Source organism: Paroedura picta, chromosome 3 (assembly GCF_049243985.1).
Source record: "Paroedura picta isolate Pp20150507F chromosome 3, Ppicta_v3.0, whole genome shotgun sequence".
Lineage (NCBI taxonomy): Eukaryota > Metazoa > Chordata > Lepidosauria > Squamata > Gekkonidae > Paroedura > Paroedura picta.
The window spans coordinates 44,564,491-44,590,462 of NC_135371.1; the positions used below are offsets into that span (position 1 = coordinate 44,564,491).

The 25,972-nt window shown below is 40.8% G+C and overlaps 1 protein-coding gene and 1 long non-coding RNA gene across 7 annotated transcripts in view; one reads left to right on the plus strand and one right to left on the minus strand.

The window, feature by feature from the left end:
- Nucleotides 1-25,972, plus strand: part of ARHGEF3 (Rho guanine nucleotide exchange factor 3) — a 133,397-nt gene that overhangs the window by 95,156 nt on the left and 12,269 nt on the right. For all 6 annotated transcript variants that reach the window (XM_077325504.1, XM_077325505.1, XM_077325507.1 and 3 more), the window contains 2 exons: nt 15,884-15,991; nt 21,046-21,216. In XM_077325504.1, the coding sequence (XP_077181619.1) occupies nt 15,884-15,991; nt 21,046-21,216 (279 nt within the window). The remainder of the gene's footprint in view (nt 1-15,883; nt 15,992-21,045; nt 21,217-25,972) is intronic.
- The window catches only part of LOC143831930 (uncharacterized), a 29,726-nt gene continuing 23,338 nt past the window's right edge, over nt 19,585-25,972 (minus strand). Inside the window, exon 3 of the long non-coding RNA XR_013229018.1 lies at nt 19,585-19,938. This is a non-coding gene — a long non-coding RNA (uncharacterized LOC143831930). The remainder of the gene's footprint in view (nt 19,939-25,972) is intronic.

The following is a 25,972-nucleotide window of genomic DNA, read 5'->3' on the forward strand; positions in this document are numbered from 1 at the left end:
TTCTGCATTTAGGTAGGAAAAATCAAATCCATCACTACAGGATGGGTGAGACTTGTCTTGGCAGTAGTATGTGTGAAAAGGATCTGGGGGTAGTACACCAGGGGTAGTCAACCTATGGTCCTCCAGATGTCCATGCCATCGTTTGTTGGCAGGGGCTCATGGGAATTGTAGTCCATGAACATCTGGAGGACCACAGGTTGAGTAGACCATACACTGAACATGAGTCAGCAGTGTGCCTTGGTAGCTTAAAAAGCAAACAGGATTTTGGGCTGTATTACAAGAAGTATAAGGTCCGGATCACGTGAGGTGATGTTAGTATTCTCCACTGCTTTGGTTAGACCTCACTTGGAGTACTGTGTTCAGTTTTGGGCACCACAACTGAAGAATGATGTAGAGAAACTGCAGCATGTCCAGAGGAGAGCTATAAAGATGGTGAGAAGTTTGGAGACCAAGTCGTATGAGGAAAGGTTGAGGGAGCTTGGTCTGTTTAGTCTGGAGAGAAGACAACTGAGAGGTGATATGATAGCTCTCTTCAAATACTTGAAAGGCTGTCACATAGAAGATGGCGCAGAGTTGTTTTTTGTTGCCACAGAAGGTCAGACCAGAACCAGTGGGTTTAAATTAATTCAAAAGAATTTTCAGCTAAACATCCAGAAGAAGTTCCTGACAGAGCAGTTCCTCAGTGGAACAGGCTTCCTTGGGTGGTGGTGAGTTTTCCTTCTGTGGAAGCTTTTAAGCAGAGACTAGATAGTCATCTGACAGAAATGCTGATTTTATGGATTTAGGGAGATTGTGAGTGGGTGGGCGGGAAGGGATGTGCCAGTGTTTGTCTCTTGTGGCCCTTCCTTGCATACCCAGGAATTGCTAATTGCTTTTGTGGGATGGTAGGTGAATTTCCTCCAGGTCAGGCTGGATTCTGGAGATTGTTGGTGTTGGTGCATGAAATTGTGCATAAAATTGGGGTCACTGTGGGTAGGCAGGTAGTTGTGAGTTCCTGCATTGTGCAGGGGGTTGGACTAGTTGACCTTGGAGGTCCCTTACAACTCTATGATTCTGTGATTCTAAGTGACATCAGTACCCACATCCTTAGCCCTCCTTTTTCTCCCTCTTCCCACTTTTACTACTACTCTGCCTCATGTAGGCTGGAAAAATAGTAGAAGCTGAAAAGACAGCCCAGACCACCCCCATACCACACCACATCACAGCTCCTGTGGACCCCCTTCAGAGCTGCCAAGGACCCCAGAGATCCACAGACGCCTGGTTGGGAATTCCTGAACTAGAGACCCAGAGGCCCCTCCCTCTACCAGCTGAGCCCAACAGAGATACAGGGTGACTCCTAACCTGAAAATATTCCCATTAAGAACTGAAAAACAGTTGTAAAGTTATAAAAGTTATACATTTTATAAGTTCCACTATTAGAACTGTTATTGGTTCATAATGCTTTTCTTTGTATTATACTATGAATCTTTCATTGTGAACCGCTCTGAGCCACAAGGAATGCTGGTATATAAGTGCAATAAAATAAATAATTGACACTAGACATACTTCATGAAGTACTTAAAGGAAAAAGGATATAGGTAGAGGTAAATGAAACAATAATATAGTCTGACAAGTAAACCTTTCATAAATCTCAAATGCAATGTTTATCTTGTCTCTTGATAAGCAGGCAAACAGGATACATGCAAGACAGCTTCCTTGGCAGATATTTGTTTCACATATGACAAAAAAAATCATTTCTATTTTTGAAGTTCAGCTTCTGTTTCAATAGATTTAAAAACAAACATCCTCATTGTTAAAACATGCAATTAATGTTTAAATCATTAATTAAAAGTTAGTATTTCAAAATATATTTCTTCAAAGGATAACAATTAGGAAGATGTAATATCATCCAATATAAAAATTTAGAGCGTCCTCATGAGCAGGGATCTTGGTCAAATGTTCCACTTCGCATAAGAATTAAACATCAGATATTCGGAGGAATTCAGGGAAATGATTTTCTTAGCATTATTTGTAGTTGTATCGGTGGACAGTAGTTGCCAGTGCTTTTAAAACCAAGGGGAACTGATAGCTTTTTACAGACATCAAATAAGTCTTGCAGAACTGGTTGAATACATTCCTTTTTGTGTCCTGCTATGGTCCCTGGCCAAACTGTTGTGGGATTATTTGTTGAACTTCTATACACTGGAAAAGCTAGACCTTGCTTCTGTTGCTGTGATAGACATTTATGCATTTGGTGAGCTTGAGATGTCTCTCATGTAAGTGAATGCATGCATACTGCACTTATCCCATCTGTAACAATTTTAGAACAGCAGAACAAAGTTTAAGTCCAGTCGCACCTTTATATCAACAGAGTTTTATTCAAGGTATAAGATTTCCTGTGCGTGGACACTTATTCAGGTATCTGCTTCAGACCAATACAGTTATCCACCTGAATATAATTTTGGAACAGGTTAAAAAACAAAACATGAAGAATGACTATCCTGTAGCCCTAAAAGAAACAAGAAAGCAGTGTATAATTTCCTATATTAATTAAATTGGCTACATAGGGCTTTCGGCTTTGAAAGCCCTATGTAGCCAATTTAATGACGTGGCTGGATGGAGAATGAGATGGCTGGATGGAGTCACTGAAACAGTTGGTGCAAATTTAAATGGACTTTGCACCTTAAAGGGAATGATAAAGGACAGGAAGGCCTGGAGGATCATTGTCCATGGGGTCGCGATGGGTCGGACATGACTTTGCACCTAACAACATAGGGCTACTTGTGCTCCTTTCTTGTTTACCATTTCATGGCCTTGTATGGTACTGGGTGAAAGTGCTGCAGACAAAATTAAGAAAACAAAACAAACACAGTGAGGCACCCCTTCTTCTCTTGTGCATTACTTATGGAGCTATCAATGAGGGTTCGGGGCTAGTGTGATAATCTGCTCTACATTATCATGACTGTATATCACACACTTGTAGAAACTTCAGCCATTGTCCCTCCCAATATACCTAAGGATATGAAATATGGGGCTGAATAAAAATGTCTTTCATCATAAGATCAACACCATTACTGATTCTTCCAAACAAACTCATTTATAGTCCATCTTTCTTGCTTAAACTTCAGGTAGATACATTATAGATACATTATAGATACAGTGTAATCAGACAGCATTAGACAACCATTTAACAATGTAATATCAGGAGGATTACAGAACTGGAGCAGTGCAAATAACACTGTCAAAGATATAAATAGTATAGAAAGCAGGTGATAATAATGGCAGTAGACTACAACTGATTCCATTATAAAAATGCCTTATTGGCCTGTTCCATTCTACTACACCTTTAAACTCTTTTAAAAATGCTTGTTTGAACATTACTGTTTTGCCTATTCTGCAGAATTATAGGTGTGGGAACCTTCTTGACCTTGGGCAGCTGTTTGGTGTTGTGGGAGCCACCATCGAGAATGTCAGTTCCATTGCGCAAACTAAGATCTAAACTGCAAAATATCTATAGCTGTCCTCCTATAAACAGCCACATTATATACTACAACGAGCAAGAAAGCCCATTGCAACCAGGAATGCAATGGGCGCTAGGACCCAGGGGACACTGGCAGGTGGAGACATCTCTCTCTCTCTCTCTCTCTCTCTCTCTCTCGCTCGCCCGCTTGCTCGCTCGCTCTCTCGCGCAGCAAAAGCCAGAGGACTCCTTCGTGACAGGGAAGCAAGGTTCATTCGCAGTTTGGGGCTCGTTTGCAGTTTGTCTCTGTCTGTCTGTTTGTCTCTCTCCCTTGTAGCAGGTGCCATAGCAGGTAATCAGGGGTCGTTTGCAGTTTGGCAGGGCTCTCTGTGTGTGTGTCTCAGGCGTCTGAGAGCAAAGTGGCTAGCATCCCGGGAAGGAGGGCGGGAGCTGGAGAGGGAGGGCCAATCAGGGTGCGGCCAGTGAGCTGACCATCTTGGACAGCCAGGGCACTCTCCACCCCCAGGGCTGTTTCACAAATATTAAGAGGAACAATGGATGAGATTTATAGCTTGTTTTGCTTCAAAAGATTATATAGTTGGAAAACATAAGATCCAAAAGTAGTAAATTGCTGAAAGGAATCTAATGCTAAATTGGATTTTTTAAAAGTCCTGTGTCCCATGACCTAATGTGGCATTTCAGTGATTTCATCATCAGCTATTTCTAAATTCCTCAAATAATACAGACTTGTAAAGGAGCTTAATAGCAAAGGATATTTTCTTAGCACATGAGTATCTGCCATATTCACTTAGAACCTGTGAGAATGCTAAAGCCATGATTTGGGGATGCTAAAGCACTCATAAAACCCTGTGTGGATGACTAAAGCTTGATTTGGGAAACTTTGTCTCATTGCCTGTGGCAGCTATAAATAATAAGAAAGCTGGTAGCAGAAAGCAAGTAATGAGCAGAAAGAGACTGAAGGAAACATAGGAGGAAGTTGGGGAGAGTGAGAAAGCAGGATATCTTAGTCTTTTGACCATTAATTCTTCAGGCTATTTTGATGAAGAAAGGTAACATTTTGAACTATTATGTTAAACAGCTGGTAGTGAATTAGATTATATCTAAATAAGGATGGGAAGAAGGAGAATACATGTTTTCTCACATTAGGTCAACTGCCTGAAAAAATGGGGAAGAGGAAAGGAGAAATAATAATTGAATTTGAATATCCTGCTGTTTTTGCAAAACATGCTTATTAGTGATAGGGTTATAGTTCATACATTATACTGAGGTTTGAAACTCTCTTGATTTTTTTCCTGCATCAGAGCAGTTGAACCATAGTCCCCCTTCATGGAGTCATAAAAAATGGGGGAACCTGCAAGGATTTGTGAGTGCATCTGATTTTCTTCTGTACCTTCCTCCACTATTTCCTTTTTCCCATTTCCTGTATCCTTCTCCCCTTTTCAATCATCAAACCTTTTGTCTGCCTTCATCTTTAGTTATATTCTATCATTCTCCACAGTGGGAACTCAAAGCAGTTTATATTATTCTCCTATCCTCCTTTTTATCCTTGCAACAACTCTGTGAGGTAGATTATGTAAGTTTCCATGGCTGAGTGGATTGGAACCTGTCTTCCATATCCAAACAACACTAGCTTCTCTGAAGTAGATGCTGTTGAACAGTAGCAAGCAGGTTTGGGTGAGTTATACAAGTTGTGTGGCAGCAAATCACCTAGTGGTTGCTGCTAGGTCTGGTCCCATAAATGTCCTGGAAAGGGCCCTGCCTCCCCCCCCCCAATCTTTTACTGACAGAAACCAAGATTGGTAACTCTGTTGCCTAGCAAACCTCCAAAACGGCCACTGTAGAGGCCACCTTTTCCCCTTACTCCTGGATGGTGCCAGCTGGTATGTAACTGCTGTTACCAGCAGATCAGGGAATATTTCATGCTGGATAGATTTGCACATCCAGCATTCCACACCCATGTTGACATTTAAAAGGTATCACTTAGTTTCCTCATTTCCTGTTTTGTTCCTACAAGCTAGTGTTGGAGCAATCTATTGGACTTTCATAATTTCAAGCTATCATGTTTAATAGATAGTGAACATTCTTGCTACTTCTCATTAGCACTGTTTTTATTTATTTATTTATTTAGATTTTTATACCAACGTTCCCTATTGCTGTGGGCGGTTTACATAAAACATTTTAGAATGTTTACATAGAACAAGATCAATATCAATATAACAATAACAATAACATTTCAACAACAATAACAGACACTCCCTCGGTAGGTTTGACCTCTCCGTGTGTGTGTGTGGGGGGGACCTGTAGATGTTTTGGGTCAGTTGACCTCAAGCAAATGCCTGGTGGAAGAACTGCCTTTTGCAGGCCCTGCGGAATTGTGGAAGTTCAGGCAGGGCCCTGATCTCTTCAGGGAGCTTGTTCCACCAGGTGGGGGTCAGAACAGAAAGGCGCTGGCCCTTGTTGAGGTCTGACATGCCTCTTTAGGGTCAGGGATCAGCCTGGTGGTGGAGCATAGAGCTCTTCTGGGGGTATAGGCACGGAGGTGGTCTGTCAGATACGCTGGGCCCTGACCGGGTATGGCCTTAAAGGTGATTACCAGAACCTTAAGATTAATCTGGAATTCAACTGGGAGCCAGTCGAGTTCTTGGAGTACTGGCCAGAAGTGAGATCTCCATGATGTCTTAGTGAGAATCCTCACAACAGGCATGCTGTGTTTCAGAAATCAGGCTCAGAGTATTCAAAGTAGATGTGAACGTTTAAGAAACGTCATTACTTCTAGCTGGAAGTCCTTAGCAGCTTGCCCCTCAGCCTCACTCTGTTCAAGTTTGGCCTGTGCCGGGCTATTGCTACTCAATTCCTCCTTTGAGGAGTTCCTACAAGTCTGAGGCCTACTCATGACTCTTAGGAGTCCTCACTGATCTGAGGCTGGCTCATGACAATCCTAGGAATTAATAATCTGTACTTTGAAAGACTGTCCCCTCCTGGGGCATTGTTCTAATTTCAAGAAGAACAGAGAATTATTTTACCATTTGTGTACTTTTTCAAATAATGGGGGCCATAAGAAATATGGATGTATAGTCTGGGTTCCTGTGGCTGCAGGAAAATCATAGCCAAATGTATTTCATTCAGTGAAATATCCTTTCAGTGTATTTTATCAGTATATTTTATTGTTCATGATATATGCGGTGGTTTGTGTCTTGAGGTGTTGTGGTCTTTGGCATGTGAATTAATACGTCTATTCATTGATTGTACATAGTAAATGTTTTAGAAAATGTAGGGTGAGAGGAATATATGTTTTTACCTTTTCTTTGTATCCTTGCTCATCTACTTATACAGACCATGTATACGTATAATAACTCGTTTGCATATAAAGCATTCCTAATATAACAAAATGAATATTTTTTGTGAAGCCTACATAAAGATTAGTTGCATGAATCATCTTAGAGGGTAAGAGGGTAAGAATGTGTGACTTGATAATACTAAAAATTAGTGGGGTTCTTCTAAGCAATAAAATATTGTGTGTTGCATTTAAATACCTTTTTTTTTAACTGTAACGATTAACAAGTTTTCATCAGTAAAAGAACTGGCTTTGTGAAACTATAAATACAATGAAGCAAAGATTCAAGTCATACTGGAATTAATATCTTCAGATAAATTTTCTTTCATAAAATGTATGCATTTGAACAGTATACAACATATTATGCAAATTACAAAATGCAAAATCTGATTATTTAATATTTTTAAAGAAGAGTAACTTTTTATATCTTGTAATTATGGAACACGCAGGAAATTAATTGGTTGTACATAGTAGATGTTTTAGTACTTTCGGAGGTGATATTTTTTCCTGGTACTTTGAAATTTTGACTTTTTAGGTAGACCATTTTATGCTGATAAGATAAGATTTTGAATGTAGAAAGATAAATGTTAATTTAACAGAGCTATAAGGAATTTTAATAACAATATTAATCTTTGGCTTTTCTGGAGTCCTGACATCTATGATGTTCCCACTGCCCTGTCACTAGCTTTTTAGATCAACTCAGTGTACTGCATAAGAACTTGAATTAGCCACACTGTATGTCAAGGTGTTTTAGCCCATATCCTCTTGCTAATCATCTAAGGTTATCATCAGGTCACTACTTGCTTGTCAGGAGTCTGAACACCCACCCTGTTATTTATACTGAAGGTACACAAAACAGCATCATTTAGACTTCAATATTTATTCATGTTGACTGTATATATCTCAAATTAAATAAAAAAACAGAAATAAGTAAAATCTAATAAGTATACAATAGTGAAGTATTTGTTGTGTGTGTGTGTGTATTTTAGTATATCTTTAGTTCTGGATTCTAATTTGCTTTATACAATTTTTAGTTGTTAAGATACTGGTGGTCCTGACTAGACTGAAAAGATATAAATCTTCTAAATAAATGAATCTTGGGGTTTTTCATACTTTGGTTAAATCTGTCATTCAAGAATAGCTATATAATCATGACCCGACATAAAACAGACAGAAGATTCACCTGGCAAAATTTACATTTATTCTTGGGTTTGTGGAAAGCAGATTCTACAAATATTCTAAAGTTCCTTTAAAAAATAGAATAATTCTGTTTTAAGTTTCCTCTGAGAAATAGTTATTCTGTTTGATGCCAATGGAAAACTTCCAACTAGTCTTCTGCTTCGAAACACAAGCAACATTAAAGTAGGTAACTTTGTTCCAAATGAGCTAACCCGGTGAGCTAGTTTTCCAGGTGTATAGATGAGATTAAGCTAAATATTTAAATCCGTATTACCTACCTTTAATTACCTTTAATCCATATAGGCTTCAGATTCTCACTGTCCCTTTCTTGCGTGCCAGAAAATACTGCTGATAATGCATAACACAATTTGCTTGTTTCAAAGAAGCCCCCCTAAATTGTATTGGGTTTACTTCAAAGCAAAACTGCTTTACCTTTAACAAATTTAGCCTTCCAAAAATAACCCCTGTCCATATTAACATTAAAAAAATAACCTGACCACTGCTAAGTATTAATAATAACATCCTGTGGAAAAGAGCATGCATGTGGTTTGCCTGCAACTGGATCTCACTAAAGCTGAGTGCTTGGGTTTGTTTTATGAACATTGTTTTAGCCAGTGCCAGTAACAAGCTAATACAAGTAATAATTTTTGGGCTTTCTGCCACCGCAAATGTTGACATATCCTTACAGTACTAACCAAACTAGAAATTTTGAAAGTACAGGAATATGCTGCTAAGGGTGAGGTGTTTGAAACCAACAGGTCCTGCTTTCTTTCATTAGTAAACCTGGTGCTCTGAGAGACTTCTGTGCAGTGCAGACTTGTTTTCCCAGATCATATCCTTGTTTGTTTTTGGTTTAGTCTCATTTGAAAAATTGGATTAAAAATAAATTTCACTATCCATGCTGAAGATTCTATTTTATGGCTTCTTGAACGGAAGACATTTGAGAGGTGAAGAATCTCTGATAACTATGGACTTTTGCTATTCCCAGTTAACTGATTATTTCATGCCGTCTGTGGCTGCGATTCTGACAATATGTTATGACATACTACCTGGCATACCTATTGGCATAATTGTTTTAAAAATCTACATGATACATTACCTTTTAGGATTCAGCTGCTAGCTTGTAGAACTCTACTGTTGATTTTATGAAAGATATTAAAGTTAAGGCAATTTATAAATCAATTCTGTGCACCATATCTGGCAGCATACCAAGAGTAACTAGTCAGCATGTTATACTTTTCCATTAAGTTTTTTTTAAGTTTGTTTCCAAGGAATTCAGAACAAGAAATTACACTAGTGGCCATCATCCACAAATCATTTGATTTATTTTTATTTATTCATATTTATATGCCCTTCCTGAAGGCTAAGGGCGGTTTACATAGAACTGAAAAAATTATACAGGAAACATTACATATAACATATAACTAACTATAACATTAATATTATTAACTAACTAGTTTCAAAGCCCCTTTATAAAAAAGGGTTTTGAAAGGGGAGAAGGCAGTGAAGCGCCTCTCGCCGCGTCAGACCGGCAGGGAGGGAACCCCCAGCAGCCGCGCTTCGCGCGACTGCTGGGGGTTCCCTCGGGCGGCGGTCTGACGCGGTGAGAGGCGCTTCGCGCCTCTCGCCGCGTCAGTCCGGGAGCAACTGTGAGCCGCGCTGTGCGCGGCTCGCAGTTGCTCAGGCTGGGAATCGGAGGGACCAATCGGCAGGCGCTTCGCGCCTGCCAATTGGTCCCTCCGATTGTCTGTCGTGAGGAAGGGTCCAACCCGGACCCTTCCTCATCACGGACAAAGCCCACCTCTAGGGGGCTTAACGAATTATTTAGTCCGTGGCGCCCGTGGCGCCACGGGCTGTTTAAAGATAGTAACAGCGTAACCATATAACACTATTAATAATAATACAAACAGGTTCAGGAATCTTGGTAGGTATCTGGTGGGAAGGAGAGGGGGGCCAGGGGCCCTGTTGATGCTGTTGACTGATGGTGCCTGGGCTCAGTCAAATGCCTGGTGGAGGAGCTCCCTCCATCATGAAATGGCATACCAATGATGCCTTGTATCTCAACCATCTGTGGCAGCTTTTCTAAAAAAATTTACCGTTAAGAAACCCTGAAACATTCTTCAGGATTTGAGAAACCCCAGAAGTGGTGGGATTGTGCAAAATTTGGTTGGGAAGCATAGCTGTCTACATGCCTACCTAGGCCTCCTACGTCCCCTCCAGGCCCATCATTGGCCATTAGGGGGGTCAGCATGACCATATTTAGTCATATCACCCAATAAGTGTTTTAACATATTAAAAAAATTAACTCCCACCCATTCAGGAAACCCTTCCATGGCCATTCTCCTTGCAAATAAGGCCAAATTCCTGCTTCTGCGTGACGTCGGAGCCCATCTGGGGCTGTCCCAGGCCTGGCCCGACTCAGGCCCTCATTTGTCCTGCTGCATTTATCTGCATTCCCTTTTTTGCCCTAGGTATCAATGGGGCCTTATGCTGGGCCCAGGCCATGCAGCTGCAGAGGAATTGGGCTGTCCTAGCCCAGCTCCTCTCCACTCATGCCCAAGTACTGGTCAGGACATTTTGTTTATTTTTAAGAACGTGGTATTGCATTGGAATACAATACTACAGTCTTAAAAATAAAAATATGGCCCATGCCGCCCCACAGCGCAGCAGAACCTTGCCACCTCGGTTGACATGGGGGAACACTAATCCGGGGCAGACAGGCTGCAGCACGCCAAATTCTCCCCTGTGCTTGAGTAGGAAGACACCGAGCAATCTGCCCTGGCTCAGTCACCAGGCAGCAGCCTAGCGCAGTGTCCTCCGGATGGTAAAGGTCCCTGTGAAGATTCTTGTGCTGTAGTGGCAGTTATTGCTGAATAACTTTTTAAAATCCACGCAGCCAATCAGATTTCCAATGGCCAGTAAGATTCCCTGTTGTTCAAAAGCCCCATCTGGCTCTCCCCACTCTAAAAACACCGGGCAGATGCTTTTATGCCCAGGGGGCAGCAGACTCCTGTCACATAACATATCCATGTTGTGGAGCCAGCGATGCAGGTGTCAGTTTTGGGGGAAAGTAATGTAGTCATTGGGCCAGTACTTATTGATGCTTTGTAGTGAGTTGTGTTTGAACTCTACAGTTTGGGCTGCTCCATGGGACAAAAAGTGTCTGGCCAAAAGTAGAGGTGCTTGGAAAGTCTTGCAGACAGCCAGATAAGTGGCCGAACTTCCTATTTCCATCACTTGGACCTAAGGTTACACTAGCATGACACTGTTCCAATATAACATTCATGATCTGATAGCATTCTGTAGTATTAGGACATAACTTGTGTGAGAAGAACTGCTAGCATCTCTTGAGGGAAGGAATGGTTATTGAGCCAACACTTATTAATTTGAGAATTTGTATGCCGCCTCTCCAGGAACCTGCCTGAGGCAATTGACAAAATGAAAATAATAGAAACAATATTAAAGGATACTAATTACATTTCTGCATTAAACAGCTCCAGTAAATAGTGCACACATGTTGCAGGGCTGAGGATGACAAATATGTATCAGCTTTAAAGACAGAGAATCCACTTCCCTTGCTTATCTGTGTGGCATGTATTCTCCTTGAATCTCCAGAAGAATATTGTCTTGAAATACACTATCTCTAAGGGTTCTGAACACAGCAGTGTTAGCAATATGCCATAACAATGTTTTCCTCCTTGGATGTTTGTGCATCCCTTTTTGGGCACTGTCCCTTCCTCAGGTGTGTGTTAGAAAATGTAGTCCATCACATGAACCATCATCTGAAATTTGGCTAACTGGTGTTATATAGTTCTTAAAGGAACTGTGACTTGCTTTGGAGTTAGTATCTTAAGTTGTTCGGCGAGACATGGCAAGAAGCAATAGGGGGAGCATTTATTCAAATCCCATTGTGTTCAATGCAAATGATTCCTCTTAAACTAGCTTTTTCTTTCTTTCTTTTTTCTTTTTTCTTTTTGCTTGCTGACATTGTTGTACTTGGCTGAGGGGACTTAAGATAATGACTAAGTCCCAGACACCTAACACAACCCATTTCCAGACTCTGCAAGTTATACCATAGCCATGTTTCTGCCAACACACTGCTAGCCTAAGCCCTAGGATGTAGCCCTAGGATCCCACCTTAAATGGCTACTGATTTATGTAGATTTGTCGATATTTTGATTTTATAAAGGACACACGAAGAGCCAAAGGAATACCCTGTTATATTAAGGGAACCAGATTGTCCCACTTTTGGGGGGACATCTGGGGGTACCTGGCAAATTGTACTTATGTTGAAATTTAAAAATATATATTACAATACTATTTTTGCATTCTGTGTGTTCTGTGAAACTTTTTGTTGCTCTGTATAGACCAAAATTTTAATCAAGAATCCCTCGGTCAATAGTGTCCCACTTTACCAATGTTAAAATCTGGTCACCTTATGTTATATGCAGGACAATGGGGCAGTGTCTGACAGATGTTAAGCAATTGTCAAAGGTATAGCAGAGAGCCTCAAAGAGTAATTCTGAAGACACATTTCTTGGTATTTTTTGTAGATTTTCTCTAACATGAGCTGCATGAAAAAAAATCTCTTTTATATCCACATGCATGCTGTTTTTGTTAGGAAAACAACCTAATTTACAGGAGTATGATAAACATGGGTTCAAAATAAGCTTAAATATGATGCTTAGTCCAATCAATGCTGTTGCTTTCTAGCATGTTATCCAAAGAAGTGCCTTAATCAATAAACAATATGATCCCCTCTCTCTCTTTCTCGTTAAGAAAACTTAAATGGCATTTGTGAGGTTCCCTGCAGCCTTAATTTAAACAAGGCTGAACTATGGCCAAACTGAGCTTTTCTGAAAGTACTTTTCAGAATAATGCAAACTACATGTTGCTTGTGCGTATGTGTGTGAGAGAGAACCAGTTCTTGATCTGTCAGTTTCACAATACAGACCTGTATGATGGGGTCCTACATTTGTGTCTAGATTAGGGGTTCCCAAGATAGGCAGTATGCCTAAAGTGACCAGATTGTAACACTGGTAAAGCGGGACACTATTGACTGAGGGATTCTTGATTAAAATTTTGGTCTATACAGAGCAACAAAAAGTTAAATTTTAAATTGACCGGGGGGGGGGTCTTGATTAAAAATGTGGTCTATATGGAGCAACAAAAAGTTTCATAGAATGCATAGAACACAAAATACTATTGTAATATATATATTTTAAATTTCAACATAAGTACAATTTGCCAGGTGCCCCCTCCAAAAGTGGGACAATCTGGTCACCTTAGCCCCCACTTCCAGAGTCAGTGGAAAGATCCAGGGGGGCAGTGAGGAATTTTGGGGCAGTAGGAAGGTGGTGAGGAATTTTGGAGTAGTAGGAGAGCAGTTGTATGATTCTTCTTGCTGCAGCTGCATTTTCCTAGTGTGAGACATTCCATGGTGGTATGCCATTGCCTGTCTCTGGTTAGTAGCAACCCTGAACCTCCTTGGTGGTCTCCCATCGCAGTGCTGACCAGGGCCAACCTTGCTTAGCTTCCTGAAGAAAACAATAGCTTCAGAAGGTGGGCTGAATGGGATTACATTCCTGCTGAGCTTTTTCCCCACCTCAGAATCTGTCCTTCCCAGGCTCTACCCTTGATCTCCAGGGATTTCTTAATGCAGGGTTGGCAGCCCTTCCCCAAAAGTCTCCCATCTTTAGGAGGCGAGAAAAGCCTTCTCCTGCTTACTTCTGGCCATGGGATTTTCCATTGCTTGCTTCTCTCTCTCTCTTTCTTTCCCTCTCAGTCTTTCTTCCCAGTGAGGACCCCAAGTGGCTTTTACAAATGACTTTTAGAAAGGACTTACATATTTTTTCCCCTGAACTCAAACATGGTGACTGCACAGCGACCAAAAAAGAAGTGTAGGCCTTCTAGTGTGTTTTGAATTTGCAGTAGAACTAACACCAGGAAATGTGTGTGCTCTTGGGGTGCACGAGGGATATGGCCTGGTAACCAAGTGGACGGGAGCCCAAAAGAGTTTGGGAACCACTGGTATAGATCATTTAAACATTCTTTTTGCTGTGAAGGAGCTGCTGACAAGCAGTCTACTGGGAAAACATGGAAAAGGCACTTTATTTACATGAGGAACCAGAGGCTGAGGTGAACTGTGAGTCAGCTTCTCCAGCAATAATAGGACTGTCTGTCATTTTCCTCTGTCATTAAGAGACAAGAGGAAGTTTGTTGTGTGGTGGGTGAAGAACACTGACCTTCAGGCAACCTTTAAGCATTAATTGTGCAGCCAAGTTATGTGTTGGTAGTTTTAAGTAGCTTGATTAAGCTTGTTTCTAGAGGTGCAAGATTTATTAACTCAGCCTAATTTTAATCAGTACAGTGGGACCAGTGTCTTCAGATTTGCCATGCAATATGATAGATGAGAAGGTCTCTGCCACAGACAAAACTGTGGTACAGCAGCATTGGCATGCTAAATAAGAAACAGCTGATGGCGCCATGTAGAGGAGAAATACAGTGAATGCTCAAATACTTTGCTGGGATGTTCAGTATTCCAGTGGTGCTGCTGTAGCATACAAATAAAATGTATCTTTAAAAAAGCTAAGCCAAGTAACTGCTGCTGAAGGGGAAAGAAACAGAATACATCTTTGCTGAAAGATTACTGTGCAACTTGCCTTTCTCCCCAGGATCCATAAATAGATACATTATTTATTTTGGACTTTTTAGTATTTTGGTGCCGTGTTGTTGGATTTCAGCTTTATTTATGGAGAAATATATACTTGGCTGGTTTTTTTTTAAGTTATCCTGTGTGTAGCTGTGTTTTTAATAACACATAATTGCTGAAGCTACTACTGCTCTGATTTTTTTTGCCCCCTAAGAAGACTTGCTAAGATGAATTTGTTAACATTAGAAGGATCGTAGTAAGATTATTTCCAATGATTTTTTTAAAAGGAGAACTGCGGTTATATGGAACAAAGAAAAACTTTATGGAAATGGCTGAAAAGGAGAGATGAACAAGCTTAGGATGTACTTGAAATATGAACTTTGATCAGTTTTTTTTCATATTGCCTGGAAGGATTGGCTTTTCTCTGATAAAACCTTGTAGTTTACATGTGCTGTCTGTGATTCCTTCAGTGGCGGATGGAGATTAGAAGAGCAAGGGTAATGATAAATTCTAAAAAAATTATTGCTAGTCTTTTCTACATATTGTATTCGTTTTGTTTATAATTTTCAGGCATTATTACTTCAATAGTTCCTGGAAAAATATTAAACAGTATGCAAAATATTCCTTGTAAACCTGAATTGAATTGCTGCTTAATGAAAGATACTTACTAAGCTTTAAAAAAAAACCACAGGTTCAGTTAATAATTCAGTTAATGCAACCAAATTTGTGTTGCATAATACAGACTGCAATAAATTGGAGATATGTATGCACAATGGAATGTAGAAATGACTTCTTATAAATGTAATAATATCTAGCTTGCTAATTTTTGCCTTGGAATAGAATGTATTGATTAAATGCAGAAATCTGTCTTGATTGTCAGAGATAAAACTATTTGGGGCTAAAGGCATAACAAATATTATTGATGACCTTCATTGGCAAGGTCATTATAATAAGTCTAGATGCTAAACATTTTACATTATCAGAAAGGGTAGGATGTTTTTCTTGTAAGTGATTAAATGTATAATCAGGGATGTTTGTAACAAGTGTGTATGTGGAGGAAGGGAACTTGGATACATCTGTGGTATATCACTAACCCCACAACCCACCCTACCCCATCACAACACTTTTTTCCTATACTGTATCATAATTGCAAGATCTGTTTGTATCAAGCAAAAGAATATGTCTTTGTCAGCATCAGAATATATTACAGAATCATTGTATTATGACTCTAACATGGAGTTATTTGCCTCAAATGTAGGAACCTAGCAACAAACGGGTCAGGCCTCTTTCTAGAGTTACTTCACTAGCAAGCTTAATTCCTCCTGTCCGGGCAACTCCTCTGAAGCGGTTTGGTCAAACGCTACAGGTATAATTTTACTTTTTTTTACACAACCAGCTACCTCATTCCTTTTTTCTTGTATTATATGTACAGTATTTCTCTCTGGTTGACATTGCAATTCTGCGGGTCACCTGCACCACGGTGGCTGGCTGCTGGTCTAATCATGATGCTGCTAGTTTGTTCCCTAAAGGGTTGTGGCAGAAACCCCAGGAGGCAGGCAAAAGGCCAAGAAGCAGGATCACAGAGAGTGCAACTACATCAGTGTTCTCAGCAACCGTGCTGTGGGAAGGGGCAATGCCACAGACCGTGGGAGCACACTATCCACTCCTTAAAGCAGCATTTCTCAACATTTTGATTGTGGAGTAACCCCTAAAATATTCTTCAGGCTTTAAGTAACACCGGAAGTGATACCAGCTGGCCATGCCTCTCTGCCACACCCCTAGAAGTCACATGTTTACAGTGTTTATGGCATCACTTCACTAATAAAATAAAATGCTAATTAAATATAAAATGCTAGTTAAATAAGTTAGTTTCATTTTTGTGCGTGCTGTGCCTTGCCTGGGCAAAACAAGAAAGTATTCATCTCAGCTGTCATAAAGCCCACAATGCAAAGTAGCTCCTTAGGGGTAATGATCTATATGATTTGGAAATCACTTGTAATGCCAGCCACCAGCTGGAACCTGGGGATCCTCTAGAATTACAACTCAACTCCAAACTGCAGAGATCAGTTTTCCTGGAGAAAATGGCTGCTTTGAAGGGTAGACTCTGTGGCATTGGAAGACGCTCTGAGAGGGGAAATGGGAGAAGCCAATGGGGGGAGTGCAGACCAGACATATGTGCAGAAAGCCACTCTGTCCTCCTGACTCTTCCGCAAGTTAGTTAATTATGTATGTGTGTGTGTGTAGGTATATATAAAAATTAAATCTCCCCAACTGGAGATTTAATCACCAGGAAAAGGGACATGGGGAGATGACATAGAGAGTGCACCCAATCATGGTTGGCTGCTGCTCACTAGCAAGGATGCCTCCCAGCAGCCTGGCCACACTACTTTTGACTAATCACACTATTGGCTTTTACATTCCAGAATAGTGAGTGTTTGATTTCTGCAGTTTAACTATTTATTTATGCAGAATTCTTAATTGTTTCCTTGTGGAATATATCAGTGTTAAATATTAAACAGCTTTGTCTGTAAACATATGCAGTCAACTTTTTAAAAAATACAGATTGAAGTCTTTTGTACAAATTAACATCTTAACTCTTATTGAAGAAATAGATTGGAACTATTTTGCCTAAAATAACTTTTCTAGAATAACTTGAAAATATTCTACAATCATAGCCTGAAAATGCATTCTTGCTGGAGGCAATCATTAGTGACCCAGCCTATTTTAAAAATTCACATTCCAACTCTCAGTGAGCAATTTTCTTAAATGCTGCTCTTATGCTGAATGCAGATTAATCTCAAAGCATTTTGCTGTCTGAGGCAGAAAAACCAAATATACAAGGCATTTGCCTGAAGGCAGAAATACATATTAGCAAATCAGAGAATTGACAATTTGCTATCCTTTTTATTGGTACCCTAAACGTTTCTGCCTGAGACTGAGTGCTAAATGGCACAAGTGTCTTCACTGTTGCTGTTTCAGATCATGTATTTAATTTCTGCTATTGTCTGGTTTTAGACCTCTTAAGTATAGAAGGTTAAGTTTTTCCTTTGTTCTTTTGTCTAGTCTTTTTTATTTTATCATAGAATCATAGAGTTGGAAGGGACCTCATAGGTCATCTAGTCCAACCCTCTGCTGTATGCAGGACACTCACATCCCTATTGCTCATCTACTGTAACCTGCCACCCCTTTGCCTTCACAGAATCAGCCTCTCTGTCAGATGGCTATCTAGCCTCTGTTTAAAAATTTCCAAAGATGGAGAACCCACCACCTCCCGAGGAAGCCTGTTTCACCGAGAAACCACTCTAATTGTCAGGAACTTCTTCCAGATATTTGGATAGAATTTCTTTTGAATTAATTTCATCCCATTCATTCTGGTCTGTTCCTCTGGGGCAAGAGAGAACAATTCTGCTCCATCCTCCATATGGCACCGTTTTAAATACTTGAAGATGTATCAGTCATCTCCTATCTAGGCTAAACAGACTAAGGTCCTCCAACCTTTCTTCATATGTCTTGGTCTCCAAACCCCTCACCATCTTTGTTACCCTCCTTAGACACGTTCCACTTTGTCAACATCCGTCTTCTACTGGGGTGCCCAAAACTGAACACAGTACTCCAAGTGAGGCCAAACCATAGTAAAATGGAATCATCACCTCCCGTGATCTGGACATAATACTCCGTTTGATAAAGCCCCCAATCCCATTTGCCTTTTTAGTCACTGAGTCACACTGCTGACTCATGTTCAATGTATGGTCTACTAAGACTCCTAGATCCTTTTTGCACATGCTACTGCCAAGACAAGCCTCCCCCATCTTATATTGGTGTATTTGGTTATTCCTACCTAAATGCAGAACTTTACATTTGTCCCTATTGAACTTCATTTTATTCAGTTTAAAATGTATTTTATCCCTGAGTATGCTATGGGCTGGGAATCTTCCTTTAAAAAGCAATTTCAAGTGTACATCAGCAGGAAATTGAAAATGTGTATCTTGAAGATGGCTGGTTAGTCCAAAGCAGTAATTTAGCTCCCATCCTCACCCAGGTCATAATGTTGTAGTGACATTAGAAAGCAGAACTCACAGGGCTCCCCTTTTAGGTACAGGCCCTTTTGCAGGCTGTATGCCATTGACTAAAGGATGCCTGCTGACTTCCTGGGTAAGCCCTCCAAACCTTCCAGGCTTGCCTACTTCCTTCCTGCCAGAAAGTCTCCTTGTTTCTAGGAGACTTTGCGTGAGGTTTGGCATTCATCCTAATTTCTACTTGGATCCTCCTCTCTTCAACTCCATGTCTCAACCATGCACTCTTCATAATCTGCATCTCCCCTCCCCAGCTCCTCACTGCTTACCTTCATTTTGGTTGGAATCCCTAGGTCCATCACCCTTCCCTCAGACTGTCCCAACAGTATACAGTCCTTCTGGGCTATAAGCACTTATGAGGCTTCCTTCACAGCCCTTTGTGACTGCCTCTCCTGTGAATAATCTGAGCACTCAGAATGCTGTCATTAGTGCAGACAATGGTTGGTTCAAATGTAATGTCAAACTTTTTGTTTTTTAATGATGAACAAGCCTGATGATCATGTTCTGCTCTATCCTTTATTTCCCTGTCCCAGGGCATATGACATAGGCATCCAGACATGATTCTTTGACCTCTGTACTGCTGTAAAAATCTGCTATTGAATCAGGGAAGCTCCTAATAGCCAACTCTTTTTCAGTGATAGCAGGAAAAGGGTGTAATTGTGGCTCCATAAGCATCCCTGCTTGAGAAAGCTATAATAGAATTATCAGCATTTCTGAATAGGGAGAGTATCAGAAGTGTCAGGTGGAGCTAGCCTCTATGTGTTCATATACAGAGGCTACTGAAATATTTGGTCCAATGCCTTTTGGAATACTTCCTTGGTAAGAATAGTGGCAGGTGGGTGTTTTAAATGAAGTGTCAGAACAAATTTAGAGTCCATTTGGCACCTTTAAGACCAACACATTTTTATTTGAGGTATGAGCTTTCCTCAGATAAAATATGATGAAATGGAAGTAATCAGTTTATACTTATAGGCAAGTATGAAGGTAAATTAACATACAGCATAATGAAAATGGTTAACAGATAGGAAAAACAGCAGTTTGTGTTCACTTGAGATTGAATTGCATGGGAAATGTCTTGGGTTCAATAAATATGTTTCCATTAAGAAAATAAGGGCAAATAGATAATTGCTGACAGCAGTTAGCTGAGATCTTGCCCTTCTGCCCCCCGCCTGTCCTCTCAAGCATGGAAGCATCTTACGGCAACTTCTTTGAGGTAGAGTATTTGGCTGTTCCTGTTCACCTACCAGAGAAGATCATATATATAGTATTACAAACTACATTCCGTTATACTAGTCATAGTTACATACAATCTACTTCTTCAAATCAATTATTCCAATTAAGAGATAAATTAAAATACAGAAGACATATGGCCTTTCTGACAGGGTGCTGAGAATGTTAGCGTATGTAGTGAGGTTAAGAAACCAACACTTTGAATCGATCTTAAATGAAGTGTGAATGCTTTCACACTTGTGTGCTTCAGTTATACTCTGCATTTGACCCAAACTGTCTTATATCAGTTCTTACCCCCTCATTCTTTGCTTTTCTCTGTTAATCTTTATTTTGTTTAAATTTTTGCAGACCAATGGCACAAGTGTATTATTTCCCTCATGACCCTAACTGATAACAAAGTACAGTTCAGTTCTAAACCCGATCATAAGACATCAGTCTTCAATGAAACAGAACAGCAGTTAAGGGAAATTTCTTACATTTTCCCCCATTACTGGGCTTGTGCCAACTCGCTATGGAAATTGGTGAAATCTAGTTTTCTAAAGCAGTGGTCCCCAACCTTTTTATCACCGGGGACCACTCAATGCTTGACAATTTTACTGAGGCCCGGTGGGGGGGGTAGTTTACTCCTCTACTCTCAACCACTGCCCTAACGCTCTCTGATCGCTATGGTAATGTTTAAACATCCCTTCAAAATAAGATACAGACACGCCACAACAATGAACATAAGGAACATTTTATTTTCATGGAAATTTTAACTCATGACAATGACAAATCAATGGGAACCCTGAGCTTGTTTCTCTGCAACGAGATAGTCCCATCTGGGAATGATGGGAGACAATGACACCCGAAGTGTGTTGTAAAGGGCCGGGGTGGGGGGGAGAAGGTGTCCTTCGCAGCCCACCTCCAATTAGTCGACGGACCACATGTGGTCCGTGGCCCACAGGTTGGGGATCACTATTCTAAAGTAGTTTCTGAAAACAGAACTCAGGGACAAAAACACAATTCCACTGTGTGTGTCTGACATATATCTGCAAACTATTTTGAACCAAGCCATCTATATTAAAATAAATGTAAACCAAGGAGAAACAACCTAAACTTCTTTTTTCCTGTTGTTCAGCGGTCCATCAGTTTCCGCAATGACAGTCGGCCTGATCTGCTTGCCCCGCGACCGTGGTCTAGAAATGGGCCTCCTCCTAGCACCAAACGAAGAGACAGTAAACTCTGGAGTGAAACATTTGATGTTTGTGTCAATCAGATGCTCACATCCAAGGAAATCAAGCGCCAAGAGGTTTGTTCCCTGTCATTTTCTTTTTGTCTTAAATTGACAATTGAATACATGTGCAAGCATTTATAAATGTGCAAGCATTTATAAAGCCTTTATAAATACTCTTTTCCTTTATAATTTCCTGTATACTTCCCTATCTTAACACAGCCCGCGGCGGTGTGGGCGCCGCGGACTAAATAAAAGGGTAAGGGCTTGGGAGGCGGGATGTGTCCGTGATGAGGAAGGGTGCCGATTGGCCCCTTCCTCTGGACAGACTACTGGAGGGACCAATCCGAGTCTCCTACAGTAGCACTAATTCCTGGCAGAATCCAGAACCATACAAGTAACCCTGTTTAAAAGAAAAAACAAAGGAAGAGTCATCCCTAGGTCTTGGATCTCAATACTCTTCTTTGCTACTCATAGTAAGCACTTCTACTTCTGGATGTGGGGGGGGGGGGAGTGAATTTTGTCAATTTCTGTCTCTCCAATTCCTTTTCCTCACTTTATCACCGTTGATGTTCCTGGAGTTCTGCTGACCCACAAGGGCACAATCTGGGCATAATTTGTTTCTTACCTTCAACTATTATTTGTTTCTGCCTCTCAGTTGGTTAAAATTAAGATATATGTGCTATGGCAACATAGGGTGCAGTAGTTTGCAACTTTCTCATATAGTAGGCATACTTGCAATTTTTCTTATAGAGAATGAAGACATATTTTTAGGTTCCATAAAATATGAAAATAGTGATTTTTTAAGCTAACAAAGTTATAAATTATTCATTTTATTTTATTAAATCTGTAAAAGGTATTAAATTTTATAGAAAAAGTAAGTACTGCATATATTTAAAATTTCCCCTGTTAATGTAGAAGAGCCATCTTTGATTTCACTCTAGCAGCAGTAGGAAGCCGTACAGATCATAGTTTTAAAACTATTGCTGGACAGTTCAAAATCATGATGATCTGTTAGGCTTCAGATGGAATGGAGTAGTGTTGTAGTGGTACATCTTTCCATAAGGTAGGCACTGGATCAGTCTGTTTGCTCCCTGGGAAGATAGTGCTTGGCTCTAGGATGGGTTGCTAGAAGCAGGGAACCTACATAGCTGGGCAGGCTGGGGCTTGCTTCTTCCCTTAGTCCTGATTTATGAGTGGGACTGAAGCGATAGAGGGAACCTGAGAAGCTAGCAAAGCAGGAAGTAGTAATGTCTTCTACATTTAAAATGCTGTTGCCATAACAGCATACCCTTGTTATTTAAAGGTTAACCTATTAATTTCCAGGGCAAAGAAACCACCCTTTACTATAACATTTGCAATCTCTCAGTGGCACCTTTAAGACAACAAAATTTTATTCAAGGTTCATGTTCAAGCTTTCGAGTGCAAGCACTCTTCCTCAGAGCTTGCACTTGAAAGCTTACGCCTTGAATAAATCTTTGTTGGTCTTAAAGGGGCTACTGGACTCTGATTTTATTGTGCTACTTCAGACCAAGACGGCTACCCACTTGAATCCACACTTCTTCAGATCAACATGGCTACACATTTTGGGGTCTCTCTACCAGCTAGCTCTTGACTGTGACCCTGGTAGTGTCTATTTATGCTGACCTGTGATGCCTGTCCTGACTATAGGACAATAGCCAGATGTCTGGCTGATGGTTTTAGTCAACTGGTGATTCTACAGAGTTCTTGAACCAGTGCCTTACTACTGTGGTTAACTGGTTAATAAGTTGAGACTGAATCCGTAAGAGACACCTCTCTCTTTTGATGGAGTCCAGCTAACACTCTGATTCAGTTAAGTCCCTAGGGGTTATACTGAACCGAGCATTACTACTGGAAAAGCAAACAGCTGCAAATAAAAAATATTCTATCCATTTCACTTTGTCTGACAGTTGACCTCCAATGTGGCCAATCTGACGTGTGGATCCATGCATGACATTGTATCTGAGGAAGAGTGCATGCACACGAAAGTTCATAACCTTGAATAAAAATGTGTTGGTCTTAAAGGTACCACTGAACTCTAAATTTATTCTGCTGGTTCAGACCAACAACCCACATGAATCTATATCCATGTCATGGTTACCTTGAGTCAAGATTAATGTAATGCACTGTTGGGTCTTTTCTTGAAGTTAACTTGGAAACTCCAGTTGGTATAAAATGTGGCAGCCCAATTACTAGGGGGTACCAAGCAGAGCATGCATGTCATATGCATCCTGTAAACAGTTAGTTGGCTACTGATCAGCTGCCAGGTTCAATTCAAGGTACTGGTTATCACCTAAAAGGTCTTGGTATCCTAAAAGGTATCCAAAGGTTAGTTAAGAAAGGTTGGCTAGACTTAAAGCAGCTCTGTGGGGAAAAGCTTTGGGAGCCCCAGGACTGAATTTGGACAAATGCCTAGGCATAGAAAAATATCAAAGCTTGATACCAAAGTTCTTAATGCCATAGCCAGCCAAAAAATTAACCATTACTCAATCAGCCTCAGAGCCTCCAGCAAAGAATTTGAAGAAAAAGGCAAAACATATGCATCGTGCCTCATTGCATTATTCAGGCCTATTATGCACGGAGGGGAAGGTCCGCATTTGGGGTGGAATGGCGTCGCCTAAAATCACCGATAACACACGGTGCCGGCCACAACCGGCTGCAGATTCGGTGCTGAAAAAGCCGTGTTAGTGAAACGCGGAAGAAAGCGGAGTTTCCGGGAGACCAGGGCGCAACCAAAAGCGGCGCCAGGGGCGCTGTGTGCATAATCGGTTACTCTGAGTTTTGCCGCTGTTGCATCCCGTCCTGTACGTAAGCGGTTTGCTTCGCATCTTCCCCCTCCGCGTTTTCCATGTGACCCGAAATCACCGTTTCGGCGGCCGTGCATAATGGGCCTCAATGTTACTTCACTACCAACTGTTGCCATGGCACCAATAATCCCTGTTGCCAGAGGTTGAACTTCACTTTCACCTTGGGGTCAACACAAGTCATCAGGTTGTCATTGGTCATGAGTGGAGTCTCAGAACAGTGCATCATCACCGACTGATCATGCTTCGATGTTGCCTCAATATCAGTTGTCACCAATACTGATCAATATTGACCTCTCCCTAAGGACATAATTTCCATTTCCTTCAGGGCAATGCCACCCATCTCTGAGGCTTTTTGGATCAGGAAACCTTTGAGATCCCTATCCTGGCAGCACCTCCAGTGCAATGTGGATGACAAGAATCGGGGGCTGCTACAAAATATGCCGTTTCCCTTTTTTACCAGTGTTTCCCCGCACAGTTTCCTCCATGGTATCCACTGTCTCAATCTTCTAAGTTCAGTAGCAAGAAACATGTTATGGTCAACCAATGTTCCACCATCAATCAGACAAAGAAGAGGACATTGATCAATGTTCAGAACCCAAATCAGAAGATGTATTGATACCTTCACCAGATGACAAGGTGAATGACCTGTTAGCTCCACTGCCCATAGATGATTTAAACATTTATGCTGAGCAAATAAACTTCTAAATCTATTAATACCTCTCTATGGAGCACCAGTCTATGGACCTAATGAAAGTCTTATGTGATCCAGAATCTGGCCCTGTAACTCTACCATTTTTGCAAGGCATACAAGTTATTAGTATGACTGCTTAGTCCAAATAAGTATCCAATGCAACTTCGGCAAGGAAACTTGAAATATTGTACAAGGTGAAAGAAGAAGGTTGTGCCTACCTCTTTCATCACCCAAGAGAACTCCCTGCTCTCCAAGGTCCTTTGAACTAGAGGATGGCTGGGTGACCCAATCTGTACTGGTGGAAAAAGAAGGCTGCAGACGTGGCCTCTTAGGCTGGAAGGTCTACTTATCAGGGGCAATGGGACTGTGGGTGACAAATTTTACAGCCAGATATCAGATCCTGCCATGAGAAAAGTTGTCTCAATTCATGGACTTAATCTTGGATGATGAACTTTTAACTCAAGTTTTCATCTTAGAGGGCCAAAAGCTGGGAAAGCAGCAACTAAATGCAGCTCACAGTAGGGCTATGGCTTCAGCTGTCGAAGAAAAAGGCACGTCTCCCAGTATTTCCCCCATAGGATACTCTGCTCAAATGAGAAAAATCTGCTAAGGGTCCTTAGCCTTAAGGAAATTAAACTGGCCTTCTTGGTCCTGGCCCCAGCCTGGTGGAATGCTCTGCTGGATAACATCAGAGCTCTGCAGGACCTTTGATAGTTCCACAGGGCTTGCAACACAGCTGTTCTGCTGGGCCTATGGTTGAAGCCAGAAGTAACATTTAATTCTCTTAGCCACTCTGCCTAACCCCTGCACTAAACCGAGTCTCTGTACTTTAGCTTCTGAATGATCTCCACCCTTTCACCCCCATAGAGACAATGCTTTGATTGATTTTGATACTTAATATTCGTTGTTAAGATATGGTATGAGATTTTATTACAAACATTTTATTCTTATTGTATTAATTTGAATTAATTTGAAATTTTATTCAGGGATTGTATGTAGATTATAAAATATAATCCACCCTGAGTTCCCCAAGATAGGTCTGACTATAAATCCCAGAATAAATAAATAAATTTTGCCTTAACATGCCATTCACTGTCTTGACTCTGTCTTGACACTGTATTCCTGACTGAGATCCTCCCATTAGACACCAGGGCCAAAATTGAAGGCCTCCTCTTTGAGGGTAGGGAGTTCTTCAGTGAAGAGAAGGATGAAATCCTAAATAGTATCCAAATGTATAAGATTACAGCGATGTTATTGGGTGCAGCGATGTTACAGCGATGTCACTACCAGTGTAGTGACTGGCAGTATAAGTGGA